Source organism: Erpetoichthys calabaricus, chromosome 13, assembly GCF_900747795.2.
Source record: "Erpetoichthys calabaricus chromosome 13, fErpCal1.3, whole genome shotgun sequence".
NCBI lineage: Eukaryota > Metazoa > Chordata > Cladistia > Polypteriformes > Polypteridae > Erpetoichthys > Erpetoichthys calabaricus.
In genome coordinates this window covers 48,533,454-48,560,717 of record NC_041406.2, presented here as the reverse complement: position 1 = coordinate 48,560,717, position 27,264 = coordinate 48,533,454, and the positions used below count along the sequence as shown (strand labels likewise).

The following is a 27,264-nucleotide window of genomic DNA, read 5'->3' as shown; positions in this document are numbered from 1 at the left end:
AGCACCACACCTCAAATCAACTCCAGGCCTTTTATCTGCTTAATTGATAATGACATAATGATGGACTTGCCCACACCTGCCCATGAAATAGCCTTTGAGTCAATTGTCCAATTACTTTTGAGCCCCTGAAATGAAGGGATTGTGTTAAAAAAATGCTTTAGTTGCCTCACATTTTTAAGCAATCGTTTTGTTCACCCCACTGAATTAAAGCTGAAAGTCTGCACTTCAACTGCATCTGAGTTGTTTCATGTAAAATTCATTGTGGTAATGTACAGAACCAAAATTAGAAAAAAATTGTCTCTGTCTAAATATTTATGGACCTAAATGTAGCTTAAAAGTGTAATGGTTCACACTTACACGGTTTACTTTATGCCTTCTTCTAAACTTCATGATTAATGCAATAGTTAGATTCACAAACAAAATAAAGTTATGCCTGAATACTTAATTCAGAAGAAAAATGTGTTTATATCTTAAATTGAACACTAATAAATCAAGAAACAAAATGTATGCTTTTGTGGTGTTTTTCTTTTTAAAATGAAAGAATACCTTCTTAGTGCTATCAAACTCAAATTGAACAAAGAAGAATTTAAAGAAAAAGAATAAAAAAACAAATCATTGAAGCAATAGTTAGTCATTACAATTTATGATGAGGATACTTGCTGACAGATAGAGATTGTTAAGAGAAAGTTAGCTTACAAAAAAATACAGACTGGAATAAAATGAAGTAAATGTCATTAGTAACCCAGCAACATCTGTAAACTTTTAAAGATTATTAATGCTTCTGTAAGGCACTATAGATAGTAATCCGGTTTATTTGAGGGTCCAAAAACTAACAGTTACTAAATCAATGGGGAAGAGTATTTGAACATAGCAGACATCTTAAAAACAACTTTTTTTTAATCAATTTTAGTCTCAGAATACTTCAAATAAATAAGTAAAAACTTGAATTTGTTTAATTTTTAGATTTATTGCTAATGTGAGATTTGTGCTTATTTTATATTTCAGTTTCAATATAAGGTGAAGGTGAATAATTTTAGACTAAAAACCTCCTATTCATCTGTACATTAAATCTCTCTATCATGCCTATTAAGAAGACTATAGATTATTTGTCTTCGTGTTAAAATGACTGCAAAAAAATACATGAATGAAATAAAGAATAAAATTATTATCTATTAAATGAGTTTGCAGATAAATAATGACAACCAAACAATGGCGGGAAAAAAGACACTAGCAATATTATAACGTTCACTACAGGTAAAAAAAAAAAAAATTTCAACAAAAGTAATTGAGTGGAAAGATTGGGGCCAGTGGGTGAAACATGTTTGAAAAACTAAGGAGGAGCGTCCATGAGGCAGAACTCTCTACACCTAGAAAATAACCTGGATAATCCATTTAGAAGAGGAGTATAAAGTAAGGCTATAATGGCAAACATCAGATGTATAATCAGGCAACACACAATAGTTTGCTGTACTGCTTAAAAGTGGTTTTGTTAAACTTTATATTTTACATGTGTACTTTCTGTCACATGTTGGTAACTTGTTTTTCATACACCACACTTGATTTGAATTGGGGAAAACATTGCACAGATCTGAATACTTTGTATGGCACTATAAACAGTTTTTATAAATCTGTAAAATATTCAAGATTTTCAAACAACCTGTCAGTCAGATTTCTTTGATTCCACATTCTTTCAATGATGTGGTTTAGCACTGAGGAGATTTTTTTTTATTTTTAACAAACTTCAGGACAGATTTAACAAAAATTCTTTTCATTAATTATTTATAGAAATAACACTGTTTTTGTTTCATTTTGCATATAATGTAGATGTAGCTGATTTTATGTCAAATTTGGTAATATACACTGAGTGACCACTTTTGTAGGTACACACATGTAGTAATTTGTTAAACCCCTTTGCCTCAAGAACTCCCTGAATTTGAATTGTTCAAGGCATTGATTTAATTTTTGTTCAGACATCTACAGACAACATCAGACACTTGCTACATATTTTTCGGTCTAACATTCATGCTGTGGACCTCACATTCCATTCAATTACAAGGGTGCTCTTTAAGACTGACATCTATAGGGTGGTCCAGATCTAATTATGCAATCTTCATTACACTATAACTTATTACGTTTATTACATGGAGAATTCACAGCACCTGCCCTGCACATAGAGATTTCACTTAAAATTCTTTTTGTTGCTGATAGATGGCAGCACCTGCACTGCATTCCAAAATGGCAGGGAAACGGTTGTCAGTCGAACAGTTGCATAATTAGATCTGGACCACCCTCAGTGCTGAGGGAGGAAACACCAGGGACAGGTGTGTCAGTACTAGACACAAGTGTAGGTCAGGAGGTATACTTTGTCAAACCCAAAAACAGAGGTATCCAATACATTCTTGTTTATTATGGCACCAAAAAAACGTGGTGAATGCTGACCGGACATTTGCGTCATAGTGCATTAGCCTGGTGGAAGTATCTATTTGAAAAGCTGATGATTGTAGCAATGAAGGGAAGCACAAGGTCAGCAATAATGGTTAGGTAAACTGTGGCACTAAAATGTGCAACAGGTATTAAGAGACCTAATTTTGACAAAAAAACACTCCTCACCCTTTTATGCTATCTCCAACAAACTGTATGTCTGACAAAAGGCAGAACACATATGTGAATTTATGTTCTTTATGCCAAACTCCAACTCTATCCTACACATGTCACAGCAGAACCTGAGATTTGTCAGACCATGTACACATTTTTCCTATATTCATTCAGTCAGTTTTGGTGATCACATGCCCATTATAACCTGATCTTCCTAACCCAAGGTTCTGATGTGGTGTGAGTTCAGAGATGCCCTTCTACCACTATTATTTGAGTATTTGGGGCCTTTCTGTTAGTTTGAAAGAGCCTGGCCATTGCCCACTGGCTCTCTTATTAGCTGTTCTCCATTAGCTCACTTATAAAGATGTTTTCACTGACAGAACTGCCGCTCATTGGATATTTTTACTTTATCACAACATTTTCTGTAAACACTAGTGAGAGTAGTGCATGAAAAAAAACATACAGTATAAGGCACTCAATCATTGTCAGCCAAGAAATATACTACAATTGTATTTGCTCAGACCTGACAGACTGGGATAAATAACTAGAAAAGCTTAGACAAGATTTCATTAAACACGGATATTCTCCCAAAACAACAGACACTCAAATAAAAGGAGCTACTGCCATATCCAGAGACAACCTTCTGGAGTACAAAAACAAAGACAACAAGAACTGCATCCCCCTTGTTGTCACTTATAACCCACATTTTGAAGCACTTTGAAAAATTATAAAAGAACTTTAGCCAATACTAAATAATGATGATACAAGGGGGCATGTATTCCCAGAACCTCCCCTCCTGGCATGCAGACAACCACCAAACCTGCAGCAACTAATTGTCTGAAGACTTCCTGAGTGAACCAGCAGATAATGGTACATCTCCCTGCCTACAGAAAAGATGTAAAATATGTGCTCACATCTATAATACAGATTGTGTAATTATATCACATTTTCCTGCTGTCATCTAATGCGGTTTACCTAATTCTCTGTATGAAATGTCTCAACACTGCACTTTATGTGGGAGAAACTGTATAAACACACAGGGCGGAGTGGTGGCTCTGAGGCTAAGGAGCTGCGCTGGTATCCCGAAGGTTGCCGGTTCGAATCCCCGTCACTGCCAAAAAAAAGGCCACTGCTCTGCTGGGCCCTTGAGCAAGGCCCTTAACCTGTAATTGCTCCAGGGGCGCTGTACAATGGCTGACCCTGCGCTCTGACCCCAAGGGGTATGCGAAAACTACCAAATTCCTAATACAAGAAATTGTATAAGGCGAAATAAAGAACAAAAAAAAAAAAGAATACATTTGCACAGGTTTCACATTAAGCATGGCAACAGGGATGCTCCTCTAAGAGCTCACTTTAGCAGTGATGCACGATGTGAGAAGGACTTTAAAGTCACAGTGCTTATAGGCTACTTCAAGACACAACAAAAGAGAAAGGAATGGGAAGTTAAACTGATGCTAAAACTTAACACATTACAACATGGTTTAAATAGAGACAAGAGTTTTATAACCAGATATGAGGATTGCTTACATCTCCCTGAATAATCCAGACAGTTTGACTACAGATCCACATTGTATGGGAAAACTCAACAAAAACTTCAAAAGATGGACAGTTATCTTATCAAAAGATCTTATCTATACATTGTTTTCCTCTCCTGCTAAATGAATCTTTGGCTGGAGAGGTAGGTTAATTTTTTACATTGAAGATGACCCACTTAAAGGTTTTCCAATGCTGTCTCTGTCCTGCCCTGTGGTGGGCTGGCGCCCTGCCTGTCAAGTCAAGTCAAGTCAACTTTATTTATAAAGCACTTTACATACAACAGCCGCTGACCAAAGTGCTGAACATAGGCTAAAATAAATTTTAAACAAAAACAAAATAATAAATAAGTAAAATAAAATACAATAAATGAAACTAATTAAAACATAGTAAACACAAGTAAACAGAGTTAATACAGAGTAAAATCAACTGCTCACACAGGATCAAACGCCAAACCAAAGAGGTAAGTATTAAGAGCAGACTTAAAAATGGGCAGTGAGAAGGCCTGTCTAATGTGGATCGGCAGTGAATTCCAGAGCCTTGGAGCCACAACGGAAAAAGCCCTATCCCCCCTGAGCTTTCGCTGAGTCCTAGGCACATCCAGAAGCAGCTGACCAGCTGATCTGAGTGAGCGGGAAGGAGAGTGCATATGCAGCAGCTCAGCGAGGTAGGGCGGAGCAAGCCCATTTAAGGACTTAAAAACAAATAAAAGAATCTTAAAATGAACTCTAAACTGAACAGGCAGCCAGTGCAGTGAGGATAACACAGGTGTAATGTGCTCATTTTTTTGCGTGCCAGTTAAAAGGCGTGCAGCAGCATTTTGCACCAGCTGGAGCCGAGACAGGGTGGACTGGCTAACACCAACATACAACAAATTACAATAGTCCAGCCGGGTTGTAATGAAAGCGTGGATTACTGTTGTAAATTGATCTTTGGAAAGAATGTTTTTTATCTTCGCCAAACGTCTCAGCTGAAAAAAACAAGATTTCACCACCACGCTGATCTGACCGTCCAGTCTAAAATCCTCATCTATCCTAAAACCCAGATTTGTAATGACAGGTGTACCATATTGTGCAAGGGGACCCAAATCCACAGGAGCAGAAGTAGAAATAGACCCACTGGTGCCCCCAGGACCAAAGACTATAACCTCTGTCTTATTTTCATTAAAATTTAAGAAGTTTACTGCCATCCAAGCTTTCACCTCTTCTAGGCACATAACCAAAGTTTGTATGGAGTAAGCATCCTTGCGTTTGAGGGGTACATAAACCTGAGTATCGTCTGCATAACAATGGAAAGCAATTTTATGCTTTCTAAGAATAGAGCCAAGAGGCAGGAGATACAAAGAAAATAGCAGAGGACCAAGTATGGAGCCTTGTGGAACCCCACATGATAGTGAAGCAGAGGAGGATCTAAATTCATCTAGCCTCACTGAAAAAGTTCTTTGAGTCAAGTATGATTTAAACCACGCCAAGGCAGTACCACGAATGCCCACACAATGCTCCAGACGAGATAATAAAATACTATGATCTATAGTATCAAAAGCAGCTGTTAAATCGAGCAGAACTAAAATCACATAATCCCCTGAGTCTGTTGCCAAAAGGATGTCATTAAAAACCTTCAGTAATGCGGTTTCAGTACTGTGAAGCGGCTTAAAACCAGATTGAAACACTTCGAGCACATCACTTTTATCTAAAAAGGCTTTCAATTGAATATACACACTTCTCTCCAAAATTTTGGACAGAAATGGAAGCTTGGAAATCGGTCTAAAATTGGATAGAACAGTGGGATCTAGGCTTGGTTTTTTGATCAATGGTTGCACTATGGCATGTTTAAATAAATTAGGAACTACGCCTGAGGAAAGGCTGCTATTGATAATAGCAAGAACAGATGGCCCTAAAACAGAAATAATCTCTTTAAAAAGAGAAGGTGGGACAACATCAAAAGGAGAACCTGAGGGCTTCGATTGACCAACAATCTCATGTAAACAAGATAGAGTCACCGGCTCAAACTGATAAAAAACAGCCTGGGGTTTGTTTCCTGCCTTGCGCCCTGTGTTGGCTGGGATTGGCTCCAGCAGACCCTCGTGACCCTGTAGTTAGGATATAGCGGGTTGAATAATGGATGGATGGATGGATGTCTCTGTCCTAGTGTCTACATTAACAGAGGGAACTCCAGTTTCTGTATTACAACCTGCCTGAAGAAGGGGCCTCAGTTGCCTCAAAAGCTTGCATTTTGTAATCTGTAACTTCAGTAAGCCAAAAAAGGTGTCATTTTGCTTGATTTCTTGCTGCAGATTATGCAATGGGATACAAACCTGCACAACCAAAATAACTCAATGAATAACATTACCATGAAAACCTAAACTATAGTATACTGGATGTTATAATTTACACGTCTCATTTCAAAATTAAATGCATTTCTTTTAATTCAATAAGCTTATCAGAGACACAAAGAAAAACACTACATAGCCTCCAAAATAAAATCCATCCATCCATCCATCCATTTTCCAACCCGCTGAATCGGAACACAGGGTCACGGGGGTCTGCTGGAGCCAATCCCAGCCAACACAGGGCACAAGGCAGGGAACCAATCCCGGGCAGGGTGCCAACCCACCGCAGGACACACACAAACACACCCACACACCAAGCACACACTAGGGCCAATTTGGAATCACCAATCCACCTAACCTGCATGTCTTTGGACCGTGGGAGGAAACTGGAGCACCCGGAGGAAACCCACGCAGACACGGGGAGAACATGCAAACTCCATGCAGGGTGGACCCGGGAAGCGAACCCGGGTCTCCTAACTGCGAGGCAGCAGCGCTACCACTGCGCCACCGTGCCGCCCCCAAAATAAAATGCATGTTAAAATTATGTACTGCATTAATAAGGTACTTGTGGTATGTTGATTTGACTTCTGTGTTCAACTATATAAAAAAACAGCTACACAACTGTTAGAAAGCAATTTCATTCAGCCAAATACAATTTCCAGAACTGAAAATGAAAAAGCTTAGTTTTTACATCAGTCTAAATCAATTAAAGATAAAAGTTAACCACAGACTAATTTAATCCCTAGCCACTTTATATTATATAGTAAGTTGATTCTTAACCATTTCTGCCACTGGAAGTGTTTACTGATAACTTGGTTTCCTTTACATAAAATGTATGTATCTCTTTTGTTCCTTTGGACCAGATATCTGACCTGTTCTCATGGAAGCTAATCTACATATAAAGTTTGGAGCTGGTTGCCCTGAACTAGCTCTAAGATTTACTCCTTCAAGTTTGATTACCAGTGACTGAGCCCTGTTGGGTAGGAGGCCATACTTCAAGAAGCGAGTTTCAGCACCTACATTTTTGTACTAGAAAGAGTCAAGCTTTTAAATATTAAGTGGCAGAAGACACAGCAAACAGCCTGAGAAAACAACACCACACAATGGAAGCCCAGAATGGTTAAGAGTATACTACATCACTAGCTTAGTCCTCCACTCAAACCCATAGCAATGACACACAATACCATAGAGCACTGAACATCACACTTAAAGGTCAGGTCAGGTCAGGTTGGGGAGCATGCACTGGTACAGCACGTTGCCGCACCCATCACATGACGAAAAAGCTCAGGATCCTGGTTGGCAACTATCCAGACAGACATAAGGTCCAGTCCCACCCTCTGGAAATGACCATCTATCTGCTGCAGCCAGGTGTTACATGAGAGTTCCCTTGGCTTGGTCCACCCACTTGGATCCTCAACAATGAGGATCCTGCGAGCCAGATTACCTTTGGGGAATCGTGCCACATGGCCATAGTGCCATAACTGATGCTCCCTCACAATGCAAGTAATGTGTCTCATTCAAGACTCCGTGAGCAATCACTCATTCGACACAAAGTCAAACCAATAGTACCCAAGGATTCTCCAAGGAGACGCAGTACCAAAGGAGTCTGGTCCTCGTCTCAGGTCACTGGATAGCATCCATGTCTCGCAACCATATAGCAAGACAGGAAGCACCAGGGCTCTAAAGACTTGGACCTTCATCCTTTTGCATACTTATCAGGAGCACCACACACCCCTTTTCAGAGACCTCATGAAACCTCATCCTCTCCCAATCTGTCTACTGACTTCACAGGAAGAGTTACCAGAGACATAAATGTCACTGCCGAGGTAAGTAAACCTCTCGACAAGGTCGACACTCTCTCCGTAGACAGACACACTGCTGATGGCTGTGCCTACGAGGTCATTAAAGGCCTGGATCATAGTTTTTTTATGCAGGACACTCGCAAGCCCAGACACTCAGACTCCTCGATCAGTCTCTCGAGCTCCCCGATCAGAGCCTCCATTGACTCCGCGAAGATCACAGCATCGTCAGAAAAGTCAAGATCCATGAATCTTTCTTTGCCAACAGATGCCCCACAGCCGCTGGACCCCACGACTTTGCCCAACACCCAGTCCATGCAAGCATTGAATAGAGTAGGAGCAAGAACACACTCCTGACAAACCCCAGAATCAACTGGGAAAAACGCAGAGGTTCTGCCTACACTCTACACAGCACTCACAGTACCAGTGTACAGGCCGGCCATGATATCCAGCAACCTTGAGGGGATCCTGTGAACTCTAAGGATGTCCCACAGGGCAGCTCGATCAACTGAGTCGAACGCTTTATAAAAATTGACAAGAGCTGCAACGAAATTCTGCTGATACTCACGTTTGTGCTCCATACGAACCCTCAGTGCCAGGATGCGTTCGATGGTAGACTTCTTAGGCATAAAACCAGACTGCTCCAGTCACTGGTAGGTGAGCAAGTGATGTTATAAAATTGGTTATCCGTACCAAAATAAATTAGATCACTAAGTAGCAAGTACAAACCACTAGCAAAAGAAGTGCTTTCTAATGTTGAATTGTTACTGTTTAACAAGCTCATATTTAACTCTATCAGATAAACATTTAGCTATTAAAAGCTTTTAAACAATTTTTGGAGAGAAAAAGTCTACAGTCACAGGGTAAACATCAAGCCTTGTATGGTGATGGCCATAATGAAAAATGGATATTCAAACAATCTGTTTCTGAACTGTGAATTGAGTCAATTACTGATTAACAAGCAGCTACACAGGCTGCAGATGTTCAAAACAATCTATATTTGAACTGTGATCAAGCTAAACCTTTATATGATATTTTGCTTTTATCAAATTACAGTAGCGCAGACTGCCAGGCAATATATCAAACTCTGAATTTTTATTGATCTGAAGTTTGTATCTTTTACATCATTCTTTTAGAATCCTACAAACAGACTATTAGAAATACTTCTAGAATGTGAAAAAAGCAAAAGTAAAACTTATTATTGATTGATTGTTTGATTAACATAAATTTATCCATTCTTCTACCATATTTTCCTGCAGTAGCCATGTGAACAAATAGCTCAGTGAGGTTTAGTCTGAAAAAGCAACACTGAGAGAGCGTGTGAGTTCACTGCTCACAAGGTGAAGGATGAAGGTAAGAGTGAGACATTTCCAGGCATACTAGACCTTGGCAATGAAAACAGCTCTTGGGACATTAATATAACTTCTATTCACAGCACTTGACCTGGAATTAGACTTTTAGATTCAGGCTAGCTTCGCTTCTACTTACACATTAAAGAGGCCCCAGGTAGGGATTGGGGAATCTCACAAGGTCGTGGCTGGGTTCATTAAAGCTAGAGTTTGATTATCTGCGACTTCATTTAGAGAGAGACATTGACTTACATCTGAATGGCATAACTTGATCTCAAAATGACTGGTGAAATGTTATTAGATTTCTGTGCTAGTCATGGATTGTTTGTCAATAATTAATTACCATGTTTAAACAATAGATTACTCATAAGGATACCTCAAGCAACACATCAGAGATCAACTTTATAGCTGTGTACCTGATCTGAAGCTATATGTTCTTTACAATCAGGGAAAGCGAATGAAATTTCAGAAAAAGTAATGAGGATTTGCAGGAAAAGACTGGCAGTGCCTCTGGGTGGGATGAGATCACTTCTCACCTCCAGAAGAGTTTCTTTTGTACTTTTGTGATTGTGTTCTGTTACACATTCAGCTGAAAAATGCACTAGTGTCACAGTTAAGGTAAATTATCCCTCTATTCTGTTTAATTATCCAAGGTCGAGTTGTGATAAATCAGTTAATTTTTAATAAATTTAAATACTTTTAATAAATTTTATTAAAAAATAAAAAGGTAAAATAAATATGCTCTCCTAATTACAAAATATTTTGATTTTCTGCTCCAAATAAGTCTTGGATGAAGAGGTTGGTTGCTGGAATATTTTCAGTGGTTTTTTTTGAACTACAAAAAAAAAATTAGAATTTGCTTGCATTTATTCTACTTGAAATTGTGTTTCATTTCCATTTTTATTTCCAAATGTATTTCCCATCTATCCTGCTTTATTCTGCAATATGGTTAATGACCAGTATTTTATCTAATAGTGATGTAGCATGTCAATGTATTGGCAGTGACTGTTGTGAATGTTAGAGAGTGCTCTTGAGCCAATTCCAATCCCAGAATATACCGGGAAGAAAAAACAAAAACAAAGTAACACAAAAAAGGGGTGTTTATTAGAAATTAAGCACAAAATGGAGAAATGCAAAGAAGGAGCAACAAAGGTAAAAAAATAAACAAAAGGAAAGCAAAACATTGACTTCTCTCTTATATTTTCTATAATCCAGGACAAAGCCTTTGTCTATACTGTGCCGAGTGGGACTGTGTATGAGACCATGGAAGTAGACAAATGAGCATTGACAAAAGTAAAAATGGATGTTTTAAAGCTGTGATAGTAATAAAAAGACAATTAGAAATATGGTATTTTTCATTGTGCCTAATGAGAAAAGAAACCAATTATTCTATCATAAAACAGGAGTAGAACAAGAATCTCAGATTAAAGAGTGAACCGGAATGAGAATGGGATCAAGAGCAGACTTCATGAGAAGCATTTAAAAATCTGTTCTTAGTACAACTGTACATCGTCCAACAGCAGTGCAGTGAGTTAGATAGATAGATAGATAGATAGATAGATAGATAGATAGATAGATAGATAGATAGATAGATAGATAGATAGATAGATACTTTATTAATCCCGATGGGAAATTCACAAAATTCTCTCCAAAATATGTTGTAAATGGAATATTTCAAAAACAGAACATTGCCCATTTTACTAAAGACTACAGAACCTAAGTATTCAAAATTACAAAAACCCTGATTATGAAATACACAAAAACAGATCTGTAAAATACTGTAGTTTTGAATACATGTATAGAGTAACACAATGCCAAAGGTAGAAGCCATTTTTGCAGAAAGGCAAAAAGTAGAAGAGATTGCAGTATGCAAAAAAACATAAAGCAACCAATGGCAGAAAGCCATGTAGAGCCATGTTTTGAATCATAAAGATTTCAGCATGTTAGATGATCAGTTGCCGAGAGGTACATTGATGTCTGTCTGTAGCCTTCTGTGAAGCATAACAGGAGCTTTATCATTGCCTTGGAGATGCATTTCAGTCAGCTTTGTAGAAAATCTAGACATGCTGCCTGCAGAGAAATATAAACTGATTTTGATTCATCACACTATACCTTCCGGAAAAGGACTTACCGGAAAAAAAAAGTCATCTTTCAATATGATAATGACCCTAAAACAAACTGCAAACATAATCAGTACCTACTGTACCTGAAGTGGAAATCTGCTGGAAGTGGAAACTAATACTATTACATTGCACTCCTTCTAGCCCTGACCTCAGCATAACTGAAGGTGTAGGATTGAGTATAAAAATGCAGTAATGTTAAATCATGCAAGAAGCTTAGAAAAATTTACCACAGGATTGTTATCAAGTTGGGCCAAACAAAATAAAGACTTTTTTAAAGACACATGGAATTATTGTTACTTTTTCTTGTCTCAATGTTTATTTGTGTTTTTAATGTTATATAGTGTTTTCACAAGCAAATGAACAATTATTGCTCAAATGAAAATAATGAACAGTTTTCTAAATGTTGGCACAGTACTGTATATTGGTTGATACCATTATCCAAGTCAGTTTACAAGTTTAGGATACCCTCAGGGCTCATTTATACTTCACGCTCAGAACACATACATGCAGGCATCATGGCTGCCACGCGTTCCCAGTGTTCGTTTGACGCGTCCTCTGAGCAGGTCCTCAGAAATTAACGCAATGCGTGTGTGAGTTACAGTATCAGCAAAAAGTCGGGGGGCACAGTGTGATAAAAGTTGGAATATGACGTCAGAGTCTCTGTTTACTGTCTACATGTGACAGAAAGCCGCTATGCGATCCTACGGGATCGATATGCGTGCTTCAATGTTTGATGAATGGTTCGATGTGGTAAAGCAAAATGCAGACATACAGATGCATTCATGGTGCTTTTATATTCAAGCGTCGCATACTCCTGATCGTAATGACACGATACATTTTAAAAGTCTCACATACCATCTTTTGTGCCATCTTTTTTTTTTTTTGCAACTTCACAACAGCAACATAATGTACAGCACTGTATTTGAGCCACAGAGAAAAAAATTAAGGACATGGTGAAAACGTGTATTTTGTGATTAAAGTGGAAATTTTGGCTTTAATCTCGAAATGTCCACTTTAACCTCGAAGTTTACTTTATCATTAAAGCAGACCGTCGTAAACGTCATCCCAGTTTTTAATTGCTACGGCAAGCAACAATAGATCACCACACAGAACACATTAAATGTATGATATTCCAACTCTCTGTAAATTTAGAACCTTTAGATTTATACTTGATATCACTTTCATGATGAAATGCATTAAAATATGTATGTTACATTTTACAGACAAATCATTAATTTTGTTTAAATAATGAATACTGTTAATAATTACACACATGGGTGTGACACGGTGGCGGAGTGGTAGCACTGCTGTCTCGCAGACAGTCACGTTGCTGGTATTCGCTGCTTGGAGTTTACATGTTTTCCTGCTTGGTTTCCACACTGTGCTCCGGTTTCCTTCCGAAGATATGCAGATTTGGGGATTTGGTGCCGCTAAAATGACTCCAGTGTATGTGTGTGCTTGTATTCACCTTGTGATGAGATGAGGCCCCGTCCAGGGATTATTTCTGCCTCGTGCCCAATGCTAGCTGAAATGGACACATCCCTGGATTAATGGATTTAATCATTAAACATCCTTTTCAGAGATATCGCAGTAAGGTGTCATCGGAATTTAACACAGAGAAGTCGAACCTGTTCTCACCGTGATAATATCTCGCACTGCCACCTGCAGGATTCCACCAGATTTACATAAAGTACGTGCACAAGTATAAACGGTAAAACGCTTGCGTAGCAGGAGCATACGCTGCAGCATGCGTCGCGTGAAGTATAAGCCCGGCCTTAAACTGCTTACTTACGTACTTCTTAAAGTTAGAAGACAAGCAGGTTAACTGAGTGCGGACTGAAACAACCAAACTTAGGATTTAAGGTTCATTGCCTCACTGTCTTACTCTCAATTATTCTAAGTTAAAGAGGCATTTGTTGTCTAGCACATATCCCTCTAATTTGTAAATACAAAAGCACCACACCTCCTCTACAGCATGTCTTTTATGGACTGTATGTGCATTTAAACAACCAAAGGATGGAGAACATAAATGTTAAATATGCATATACTCTAAAATATTATGGTTCCTTGCATATTTGAGATTAGAAACAAACAAAATATGCAGCTGATATTCAACATCACTGCAATGCATCACAAAAAAGGTAGAAGAGGAGTGGCAAGAAATAGTGCAGGAAACAGGTGGGAATAGAGTGCACAACAATCAATCGTTTTTAAAACTGACTCCAACAAGTGTTTATAGCCCTGTTTTCATTTACATTATTGAGGGCTTAAAAGGCGTTCACATTTTGTAAATGTATTTCACTCAACTACTGGCTGTAATCACGTTTAATCAAGCATCTTACTAGAAAACTCAAAATTATCAAAGTTCCATTCAGAAAAATATGAACTGAATTCAGAATTTATTCTGAATAGAGTAAATAGCATTTCAAGTCCTGATAGACTACACTGAAAATCTAAACTGATGTTTAACTAACTTCGTTTTCTTAGCTTCTTTACTCAGCTTGAGTGTAAAAAAACTTCTAGTGTTAAGATGGAAAGATGGAAGTTACTTTTGACATTTTTTATATATTCTTGTGTAGGCCTGAATACACTTCAACTCTAGCTCTATGTCTCCACCTCCCTCCATTGCTTTAGCAATAAAGGGCAGTAGGCATGACAACAAAGACATACACCATTTATTCTGCCTTTAAAGACATTGCTTGTATGCATTTCAAATAAATATATCAGTCTCTACTAACAGACAATGAAAATGAAATCTTGCCTGTAGTTGATTTACATGTATTTCCTAAACAGGAATAAAATATGAGCAGTAAAAGAGAAGACAAAATTTCCAATAAAATTAAAAAAAAACTTAAATAAGTTGTGGTTTCTACTTAAATTTAGGAAGGAATGCTCATCCATTTTGATGGGTTTATGGTTTAAACATAAGAGAAAAGTAATACAAATAAGCAATGGGGTAAGGAATAAACAACATAAATAAGTGTTAATCAGTATTTTCAGTTCAGGGTCTTCTAATTACTGCTATCAGCATAGACAGCATATCTTTCCATTATCACACTTTAACTAATGAGACTACCAAGAACAAGGAACCTAATAACTGATGTATAAATCTGTTGATTACAGATTTGATTCTTATTTTTGAAAGGAAATGTAAGAGAGAGAATGATTTGCTATTAGTCCTTTATGAAAACAACAAATGTGACATGAAACAGCATTTCCCAAATTGCCATCACCCACTCAGATTTTACTATATTCTCATCATCTCTCACTAGGGACTGCACATTTCTTTGCCAAGGGCCCATTATAGCTTGAGAAAACCTGAATAATTTGTCCATGCAAAATAAATGCAAAATGCAAATATAATTTTTCTTAAAACAAGTACGGGCTGGTCTCATGTTACAGTGGTCTCAACCTAGCACATAAGTGAATTTCACTTAATTTCTATGTAACAACTTATATTTTTTATTTATAAAAAAAACAAAGTTTTAAAACAGATGATTACATAGCTGTCGTCGATAATGCTGAGGTGTAGTATAGTTTAGTAATAATTTTGTCACAATTTACTATCTTTTTTTGTACTTTTGTTCACATGTGTCACCAGATATAGCTGGTAGCTCCCAGTCAAACCATAATCTCCATCATAGGTAAGCAGCCAGATCAGCAACTGGTCTTTTAGCTGAGTGGTAGAAGCAGCTGCTTTCAGAAAAGAACCTACAAATTTCTGCCCACATCCAAGTGTGATGAGTCAAGTGCAAAGGTGATGTGGTGAGAGCCTTATACAGACCATTACTGAATTATTCATCAGCGATATGTTGCTGAAGTTAGTGAACAAAGTGCAAGAAGTTGCTTAAGTTTAACATCTACACCCTGGAAGAAGGATTCCGTGGAAGTTAACTGGGACTGGATAAACAAAGTCAACTCACATTGACTGAATATCAGCTGGCTTTGCCAGACCTGCACAGAGCCAACAGGTACCCATTTACACTGCCATGAGCCACAGTAAAGCACAGAGTGGATTCTTAACCTTTGTTTAGGCTCCATTTGCATATTGAATGAAGTTTTAGACCCACTCCCTTTGTAGTTAAGGAGAGCATTTGTACCCAGAGACAAAGACACCCACTAAAAATGCAAAAGGGCAAAATCTGTTATAAAAATTATGTTAAAAATCACAAAATTAAGAGTCATCTATTGCTACTTTGTCTTTGCCCTCAATCACCAACTGTGGATGTAACAGATTGTCAGAGAGCCAAAAACACATAATTTGAAAATCCAAAAAATGAAAAACACTCTCCATGATAGCCTGTAATAAGAACAACAGCCTGAGAGCCCCGACTACACCAGTAACAAAATCTAAATAGGGTGGAGGGAACGTTCATCAGGATAATGTTTTTTTAGATTTCATGCTTTTTTGAGAATGAAGGGCAGGGAACCACATAGCATAAACAGCAACTCATGCAAACACTCCCCTGCAGAGCAGCAGTACACACTCATCCTTGGTCTGTTCATGGCCTTGGCCAGCAGCCATGCCTCCTGAATTTTAAAACAGGTTATCCAACTGAACCTAAGCATGTTTGGGCCCTGTCAGTACTTGGATGGAAGACCATCTAGGTGAAATATGGATTGCTGCTGAAAGAGGTATTGGTGAGGCCAAGAGGAGAGCCTTATCTTGTGGTCTGTGTGTAAATGCCCCAGATCAGTGACGGGGACATTGTGCTGTAAAAAAATTGGTGCCATCCTTTGGATGAGATATGAAACCAAAGTCCTTACTATCTATGGTCATGAAAGATCTCTGGACTTCTTCAAAAACATTATGTTTTTTCCCTGATGTCCTGGCTATACTGCCCACCTCAGCCTGGTCATTCTGGCTCCCTAATCATTCTCTGTGCCTTTTTGGCTAACTATATCTCTCACCCCTTCGTTCAACATGCTAAACTCCTCCTCCAATTTTCTTTTAATTCTTTTCATCTAGTCGGACAGTTTTCCTTGATAAATAGCTTCATCAATATTTGGCATAAGAGCTTTAAAAAAAGTCCAGTCTTTTATAGAAAAATTAATTTCACTCACTCGCTCCTTTATCACATTTTCTTTATCTTCCTCCTCTTCGTGACCGGCCTCGTTATATTCAGGAAGGATAGGCTCCTTCTTGGAAACGGCGATCGTGAGCTGTCCCTCAGCATTTCTTTTTACCTCTACCCGGCACAAAGCACAGTTAGAATCGTACCAGGCAGAGCTGAAGCGTGGTTCCCGTAACTCCCGTAACGTTCTTCTGGACACCCTGTTTGCTTTCAGTTTCTTAGGAGCGTTCACAAGACTGTCCATTCTGTTTGCTTTTGTGTGTCGTGGCGTTTTCACTAAATGACTAGAATTTTATATAAGAACTCTTTCGTCTCCTCCCTCCCACAGTTGGGGGTGAGAGACACGCCTCACCAAAACCCTATAGGCGGATAGAGAGATAAAGGCGTACCTTGGGGGCGTGAGTATTGTTAATGGGGCGTGATAAGTGTCCGGTTTACGAAAGACCCACCCTAAAAGGCGGGGTTTAGAGATGATCAGTTATGACGGTGGTCCAACCCCCAGGGGCGGGGTATAGTTCATATTTTTATAGTTTCATAAATTTTCATATTTTCATATTTTTATATTTTCATATTTTTATATTTTCATATTTAGGGCGGGGCTTAAAGTCATCAATCAATCTAACACCTCCTTTGACAGGTGCTTTCTGTATGTACTACTACTGTAATTATTATTATTTTGTGGCATAATATGAGCAGAACATCAGTTATTTAGCTCATTCCTATCCACCCATCTGCTTCCAATCCTGACACCTCAATCCACTTGCATGCCTGTACCCTGAGCCCTTAGGCTTGATAAAATTCAATTAAACCAACTAAATAGTTATCTTTTTTACAATGAGATACATTAATTCATTCAGCTGTTACTTCTTCATGACATCTTACATTAGTCTATCCAAACATTGTTCAGACATAAGCTGTTGACAGGGAGACAAGGTAACATTAAACAGGAGTTAAAAACTAGACAAGCTCACTTAGGCTCTACAGCCTGCACCTCTCTGCATTTCTTTGTAAAAGAAAAACACCAAGTGAATTAAAATTCTTCAGCTAGAAATAGTAAAACAATTTGGGAGAGTATGCAAAAAATCACAGACCCAGGATAATTAAATGAATGTGTGATGACTGGTAGCTACCCTCTGAGCAACCATGGTAAAAAACAGTGGTTCAAATGACTGGAATAGTTTGCTGCTGTGTACCAGTGTGACTTTAGGAAAGTCTTGGAGGAGTAATTTGCACATGATTCTTTATAATCCTGGAATACATACAGTACTTCTGTTAAGGTAATTTAAGAGGGTGATATCTGCATTATCTTTGCTTTGCCACTAACAAGACAAACGGCAGAGGGAAATGGGTTTGGAATGGACCAATAGATGGATACAAAGGAGGCCAAACATCATGCTATAGTTTATTAACCAGGATAACTGAAAATCTGTCATTAAACCCGAATCACTAAATACACTCCTAGTTTGTTAAAAATACTGTAGGTCACTCAAAACCCATAAATACAATTATATCTTGCACCAAAATCCAATATACAAACTAGAACATCTTTTAAATTTTTGTAGTTGTAACTACTAGATGTTTGAACTGTTGTAAAATAGTAAGAAAAGTTTTTGGCAGTATAGCTAGAATTAACTATGCTAATTTAATAGATGGAAGTTTATAAAACTCTACTGGATGGCAATCTGTGCCTAAGGCTTTCCTGTGTTACAAGAATTTAATAGCATATTGAATTTCTGAAGGCCAAAGACTTCTATCCAGCCCCTCCACACACAATGCAATGAGCTGTGGCATTTGTAGTCTATCAACAAAATCTTCACTAAGTGCCTCAGTTTCGTTGCATTCTGACATATTTAAACTCTGATGGTATTTGTGAATTATGTTAATTATTTATTTGTGTTAACCGTTTCTATTTTCAAATTAATTTTCAAATTCTTTGATTTTGTTCTGAACTCACTGTACATTCTTTTCATATTTTCATTAAGGCAATAGCATATAAAAGAATAAATAATAATAATAAGTCACTATTAAATAAATTCATTTGTATGTGAACCTACAATTATGTTTAGACTGTGTTAAATGGACTGAATTACTATTCTTGTAAGTGTGCTTGGAATTTTTAATTACATTTTAAACACATCAAACTTTAACATGCAAATTAAAATGGATGATGAATGTTGAGATCTGTCACTGAATTTTACAAATCATAGTTGGTTTATTTATGCAGAAAACTGAACACACCTCTAAAAGGTTGCAAAAAAGAAATGACAATAAATATTGGTAAATAAAAAATAAACTAACAAAATCACTACAAGGCCAGTATCCATGATTCTTAACCATCTAAAAATCTTCTAAATTTAAAAATCTAGTTTAAGCCCCACTGTTTTCTTTACATTTCAATTGCACATGAATTCTATTAGATGTTCTGATTACTGATGGAAAATAATGCTATTAGTATTGTGCCATTTAATGGATAAAAAGTGGTTAACATTCAGAACAAAAACCAAGAATACATCATCTCATGTTAAGATTTTTTAAGAAAGAAATAATAACTTGGCTGTGCCATGCTGTCTACCTTAAAATGAGTCCAAAAAGAAAATCTATACAATCAGCATGAAGGCATTAGGTCATCTCTCTCAATTCCTTGACCTTTACACCCACTCCTGCTTCTTTTTATTGATTGTAGCGCTTTCTTTTATTGTTTTTAGCTTATCTATGATTTTCTTGTTGGAAATGTTAAAATAAAGACTGATATTGTAACCTGTCTGGTAATTATTTCATTGGAGCGTGTTCTTTCCAGTAAGCTCCATAATAGTATACCTTAATAGTCAATAAAACCCAATGTCGTTTAATAGATTCTAATCCCCAGCTTCAAGAAAAAATGCTGGATATAAACAAAAAAACATTATACTCAGAAAATCACAATCGAAAAAAAGCTATACTGTACATGAACCTATGACCAGTTTATTGTTCAGGAAAAAACTCTACTAGGTTAGAACGCAGCAAATGCACTAATAACTTTCCTTTCAATAGATACCCGACAGTGACAGGTAATTAAAATCACCAAGAATGATATCTACATTAATTTATTAAAGTAAGAAAGTTACTGCTAAATTAATAGAATTGTAAATCACACTCTGGAAAAATATGTAATTGTAAAATTCTTCAAACATTCCATTCATATTACTCTACATTATGAAAAAAGTTTTGAATCCATCTGAGCCGAAAGTGCTTAAAAACGGTTTGATTCGGGGATTATTAAACATATAAAACAGACAAAAAAACCCCATAAAATTACCAACAGTATGGCTATACTTAGTATGTTTTAATTTAGGTTATTGTACCTTAGGGAAATTCTGCTTTGGGATTATTTCAATACAAGAGTTAAAATAAAATAAATTCTTTAAGGAGTGGTTTTCCTACAAAATGTGATAGTGTCTTTTCAAAATCAGGCCTAGGTTTCTCTGTAAAACTGACTGTTCTGAATTAAGAAGATTACACAGCAATGTAGTGAACAACCTTCATTATTTATTGTGAATATTAGTGTGTCACTGATGCTGGACACACCCAAATCTACACATATCCATAACTCATATTTTAATATAGTATTATTAAATTTGGCTATTCCTCATGGGATATTTGAACGTGTAAGCAGATGTAAACTGTTTGTGCAACTCCTAATAAAGACCACAACATTGGTAAACATCAAAACAGAATATGTGCATTCCAAAAAAAAAAAAAATAAATAGTTTTTTTTAATACTGCTTTTTTGGCCAAGAATAAAATAATAAAAATCCACAATAACCATAATCCAAGAAGGTGTATTCTTTGCTGCTGAAAGATTCATTTGATCAGTGAACTGTGTCCATTCAAAAACAAAAGGTAACTTCAACAAAACGCTATTAGAATTTCCCACCACATTTTCTATACAGATTTTGCTGATGAAAACAGGGTTAATAGGATAAGTAGGGTATTATTTTTCCTCTCCTGCTACATCCAGGATCTCCCAATTCTTTACGGAATAATTCTTCCAGCATATCCTGTGTCCGGGTTCAAAGGGAGGTACACAGTAGGTATCCTTACTAGATGCGTTCTTGACTAGACATAATAGCAGTTCTTCTTCAAACTAGACTGAATTGCCAAGGTCATCTCCACATTCTAATTTTGTAAGCAATCCTTGTTGAGTAGATAACAAAGGCATCAGACTTTAAACCACGCATTTCCTGTTTTGCCCCTCATTTGCCCCTGCTTTCACACCACTGTTATAACTCACTTAACATAACTGTGCCCTATGCACCACTCACACAACTTCCAGCACAGTTCTTAGAAAACAGGGACCAAAGATTCCTACTGTCAATGCAGAGATATTGTTCCCACCTTTCACATAATATTGAAGAACCATATTTGCCTTTAAGATTAGCTTAACAACATTTAGACCCTTTGGCATTTCCACAAAGATCTCATTTATTCCTATAAATATGATACTGCAGTAAATCTAAGCAGAACATAAAGGTAAACATTATTGTGTCACTGACACAATAAAAAATAATACAGTAAATAAGAGTATGTCTAATTAAAAGCAAGTCTTTTTTTAGAACAAAACATTGTGCCCATTACAATGCTCTATGGATTGACTTCAGCAGCTAGGAGCTTGTACTGGGGCATTTTCCCCAACACAACTTTGAAGCAGAAAAATTGGGAGTGGTCTCCCCTAGACTTTCTCATATACTGTACTCAGATATGGGGATAGATATTTGAGGAGTAAACTGCAAGTCGTTGATTATATTTTTATATTATGTACATTAAAGAACCATCAACAGTAAATCAAATCAAATTAATAATATATTGGACGATTACAATACTTTCCCTATTCCTCATATAAATGAGAAAGTAAAAAACAACGAACAGATACCTAGCAAATGCTCTTCAGGTGAGTTATCATTTTCCTAGGAGAGCTAGAAAAAGCTTTTTAAGGCTAAATACCCTTCTAGTAAAGTGAGCTGTATGGCGGCAAGTGGCAATTTTCAAATGGCAAAATCAGTTATTGGCCAGCCTACTCTGCTGATTCAGGCAACATGCTGCATTAGCTAGGGCTCTGCACCTTCAACTACAAGGTTGTTAGATTAATTCTGTCTTGATCTTATAAGTTGCTTTCGATAAAGGGGTCAGCTAAATGTACAGTAGTAATCACAGCTTCAGTGGGTTTATCATAACTTGGATGTATGAGACACCTGATCAAGATAAATGAGCATTTTGGTTAATTTTGTTGATTGACTATCATCACAACGTAGTACTAGAAGTTTAATCTAATGCTGTCCAAAAAGCCATCATGGGAAATTTTACATTTCCTTGAAGAGTTTGAAGGCTATTTTTCTTCCAAAAAAAAGATCAGACTATACTACACTATTTTTAAGGAAAAATTCACAACAACCCCAATGTTGCTATCTCTCTTTGATTTTCTCACTTCTGCTGCTGATGAGGAGGGTGTGTTTCCTCTTGGGCTTTTCATTGCACTAAAATGGGTAAAGCAATGATGCTATCGTGATGTATTTTATTTTAATTTTAATCAATTTCAAAAGTAGGCAGGGTCTGAAATTATTATAACACTTGTTATGTTACATTTCCACTGTTGAACATTATAAAAAAGATTCAAGAATAGATTTTTTCTTTTAATAGTGGTTTATTCGTGGATATTTGGATGCTTGCCAAACTTTAGATGGATCTTTTATCTGATATATCTAATATAGATAAGTGTAGCTTGGGTGCATAGTAGTTCTTACACTATTCAAAGATCATGATCCAAAGAGGTGTTTATTAGCATTTTAGAAAAAAAAACCAGCAGATCAGCAATCAGGTGTAAATTTGTCCACATACATCAATAACAGTAACATGAAATATATCTAAACCAATTGCCAGATTCATAGTTCTTTGGCTTACTTTTTAAATGATTGGATACATTAAACTAACGTTGAGACAGTGGATTGCCCATTTTAGCACAATATACTTTTATTCTACCCCTTTACATGTGTGTTTGAACATATATTTTGCCTAAACTTTTATGATTATCATAATAATCCATTTAACTGAGCAATTCCTTTTCTTTTTCTTCTTTTTGTCTTAGTGCAGTGTTTTGGTGTATTGGATCTCATCTCACAGTGGATGTAAGAAAAGGCATCACCAATAAATGATTCCAGGATCATAACATCATAAGATACTATGGCATTCAAGGACCCGTGCCTGCACTCAAATGCATGGTGGATCATCAAAGGATGGCCAGGGAAGCAAGATGGCATGGGTCCACCAGAATTGGATATTATCCATGGGTGCAATTGAATCTTGAAAAATTGAGCAGTATGATGATATTTCATTGGCTGGAGTTGTCAAACTGATTTTCATTGATTTCACAATCAATCCTCAATTCTGCCTACATGTACTTCAAAACTATGGTATTACATTTCCTAAGGCATGGGAATAAACATCAAATAACTACGGTACTTTTATAATTAAAACTGATTGTGCTGCTTGATTTTAGGAATAAACATTTAACATTTTGAGAGTAATTTCTATGAGATTCATTATGAAATTTGTAAATTGAACCATGGAATAGTTTATATACTTGCATAAACCTGCTCACCTCTTCAGTGAAAAGGATTATGTTACTTTTATGATCATTCACTGAAAAATGGAACATTCTTTAAAGGAACTGAAGAATGAAATCACAGCTGTTGACAACAAAATGTATTAAAGGCCATTATTTTTGTATGATGAACATTTGCAAATAAGCTACAAATTTAAATTGATTTGCTTTCTGCAGGTATACTACTTTCTATCCATCCATCCATTAAACAACCCGCTAAATCCTAACTACAGGGTCACGGGGGTCTGCTGGAGCCAATCCCAGCCAACACAGAGCGCAAGGCAGGAAACAAACCCCGTGGCAGGGCGCCAGCCCACAGCAGAAAAACTCATCCATATATTTTGAAAAATTCTTATTACGTTTATGGATGCAAGAGACCAGAGCATACCCCATCAGCAGTGGGCTCAAGGCATTGAACAAGAGGTCAGATCATTATACCTCTGAAGATATGATGGAGTATACTCGGAATTTTGAATGCTTACAGAGTTCTTCCTGCTGTTAATCTATAACAAAGTGAAATCTCATTACAGTATTACTGCATGTGCCCTCCCCTTACTGTATTATTAAATACGATTCCACAATGTTTAATCAATTACTTAAACATAAAATAATTAACAGTTTATTTTTTTTATAATATTTAGTTTATTTCTGTCATATGACAAAATAGCATAACATGCCATTCTCAAATCTACTTAACCCAATTCAGAGCAAATGAGAGCTACAGCTTATCCTGGCAGAATTGTGCACAAGGCAGGAACGAATCCAAAAAGAAGAGTCAGCCCACCATAGGACTCACTCTCACATACAACAGAGACGAATTTAGAGTCACAAATCAACCTAAAACATATATCTTGAAGGATTTGGGAGGAAAGCCAGAGTGCTCAAAGAAAAAAAACGTGCAGACAAATATGAAAAAAACTGCAAATTAATATTGAAATTTATCTGAATTTAGTGATACTTCCTCTGATTTATGTTTTCTTAATTGTATTACTCTAACTTTAAAGGCCTAAATGTAATATTGTTTAACTAGTTATGAATGATACCTTACATGAATTTAAACATACAAATATATACTGTATAGCATTTTTGAAACAGGACAGAAATACAAAATGTAAAGAGCAATATGTTGCCTTTTTAAAAGGTAAATGCCAAACCAAAAAGCATTTCCTTGCTGTACTTGTAAGGTCTGCTGGTGCCATATTGTCAGTATTCCCTTTTGTAACACATCTTACAAATTTTCCTTAAAAAATGCATTACTTGAACATCATTTTTTTAGACACTGGTTCTGCCATACACTGTCACTCTGTCCCAGTTTGGTTTCTAACTTGCTGCTGGGGATAGTCTCCATCCCCATGCCCTCAGTGGTCCTGAAGTTCAGCAGGTTTGAGAATATTAAAATAAAACTATTTCTTTCTCCTAGCTCCAGAGTTTTGGCTTCAAATCCAAATGTGGATATTTCTCATGTTTTCTTTTATTCTATATGTTACTTCTAAGTACTGTATTCTGCCTGTGAAGATTAAATTAACTGGTGCCTTTTACTGGCCTAATGAGGATGTATCAACTATACGAAAGATTAGTTCCTGCCTTGTGCCTGATGCTACCAGGAGCAGGCCAAGCAAGACCAAGTATTAAAATATGCAGGTATGAATACAAGTAAGAACCTGTAAATATAATATGGCTTTGTTATGTCCTTGTATATCCTGAATATCATTATTACTTGAACGTTTGATAAAACTTGAACTCTTTAGTCTATTAATCTAATTATTTGTTAATAATTTGTCTTCTTATGATAATAGTATTAATATTTTCAAACTTGACAATCAATATATAATGCTTTATAAAATTCCATCCTAAAACATGCCATATGATAATAAAATGGGATTTAACTGACTGGACAGGAAGTAACAGTATGGTACAAGTATTGTCTAACTTACAACTAGATCAACAGTGTTCAGTTATTGCAAACGGGTAAATGCTGAGTAAATAGGAGAAAGGTGATATTGGTTATCTTGACGTCATCTGCAAATGAACCACACATACTAGTAATGAGGAACGATAAAAGGAGATACATGCACAATATGTATATATATATATATATAAAATGTGTGTGTGTGCAGTACTAGATGAATATGTGTGTATATAACCGTCACTACAGAAACCACTACAAAAACTGTTGCTTGTTCGGATGTCAAAGAAACATCATCTTAAATTACATCTTAAGAAACATTCTGTGCATCTAAAGTTAAAGTTGGAAGAATGTGTAAAATTATATATGAAAAAAATTACATTAAAGCTTTATGCGGACATAACCACTACAGTCATTTAACTCGAGTGACGGCGTGGCTCTAATGTCACAATCCAGACAGAAGAAATATTACGACTGCAAAGCTGCAAAAACCCAAATAAAGCAAAGTCAGACATTGTCTTCGCTTAGCAAGGCTGTGCCGATTATGGAAAATCTATACGAACAGCGTTGCTTCCCCGATTTCTGTATCTCTTATTCTTCTCGACCCAGCCCTTTGCAACCTCCGAGGCAGGCAACACGGGGAGAAGCCTCGGCGTCCCCCACCCACATCCATCCGGCGGCTTTAAAAGCTCGCTCGCGGTTTCACCTTTCGTCCGTTCGTTTGATGTCCAATTTACAGCCGTTCGAATGGCCATGTTTTTGTTAATTAGTTTATGTATTACCCCATTCCCTGCCCCCAACTTCTCCAAAACAGAAAAAAACGAGGACGCCTCACCTGACAGCTGCAGCCTCGCTCCTTGCCTGTCTCGCCGTAGCTCTAGGTAGCAGCTGGCACTGGACCACGTGACGACAGCCTAGCGCCGGGCTGCGCATCCCACACTGCGCTCTTGCTGTCTTGAATGGGATTTGCTACCCGCTTATTTTTTCCTTGTCATTAGTTAAAATATGTACTCAAAATACAATTCTTATTTTTATTACTCCACATAATATATAATAAAGTTTTAACTTTTTTCTATTTATAAAGTGGAACACACCTTGACTATAGTAACGGGATGCATTAATAAATGCCCACCCACTTAACATTTATCGTTAACATGAAGTCGAATAATTAGAACATATCTTATAACTGATAAACAGAAAAAAAAATACCATAAAATAAATACCCAGCACTGTAAGTTTATAAGCGGATTACAAGCAGACAGAATTGGCTACCTACGTTTTGGAGTGAAACGGCAGTAATAGTCACACAAGAATATCAGCTCTTTCTTTGACCCAATAAAAGTGCAAAATAATGAATAAATGGCTTTATTTGGCTTATTCAATGAATAAGATAAAACGGATTTACATAGTATATTCGAATGACGACGGTTACTGTGCAGATGAAAGCCGGACAGCCAAAGCAGAACAGTAGACTGCGCGTTGTCGGAAAGCGCAAACTCTGACTACGTGACTAGTATGCGCAGGCGCATCGGATTCCGTTATGTCGTGAAAGCGTACAGGACCAGGGCGCACTCTTTGAAAACAAGAACAGCTAGGAAAGACGTTTCTATAGAGTAAGATTTTCAGAAGCAAGCGTGACTTTTCAGAAGCGCAAGCGTAATTCACACGTGTGAAATGTAAATTTGTCGTAAATTATTAAGTTATTTTTGATAGCGATCTTATTCCATATGTTTCTCTGAAGAAAGTCTATTTGTTTTTGAAAATCAAAATGGAAACTGCAGATATTCAGGTAAATTATGTCTTGTTAATAGGTAGATTAAAATTACAAGACTTAATTAAAAGACTTAATACATATCCAATGTATGGATATGTATGACGCTTGGCAGCAACACGTCATAACAGCAAAGATGGTTTGATGAAG

General features: G+C 36.9%; 1 protein-coding gene across 2 annotated transcripts in view; it reads right to left on the bottom strand.

The window, feature by feature from the left end:
• LOC114664203 (secernin-1-like) overlaps window positions 1–26,846 on the bottom strand; it is an 80,265-nt gene extending 53,419 nt beyond the window's left edge. The window contains exon 1 of one of the 2 annotated variants that reach the window (XM_051935912.1): window positions 26,749–26,846. In XM_051935912.1, coding sequence (XP_051791872.1) covers window positions 26,749–26,750 — 2 coding nt within the window. In that variant the 5' untranslated portion in view covers window positions 26,751–26,846. Of the gene's footprint in view, window positions 1–26,178; window positions 26,286–26,748 lie in introns of those variants that run through there. The other variant, XM_028818217.2, reaches the window with a different exon arrangement.
• Between the last annotated feature and the right edge of the window lie 418 nt (window positions 26,847–27,264).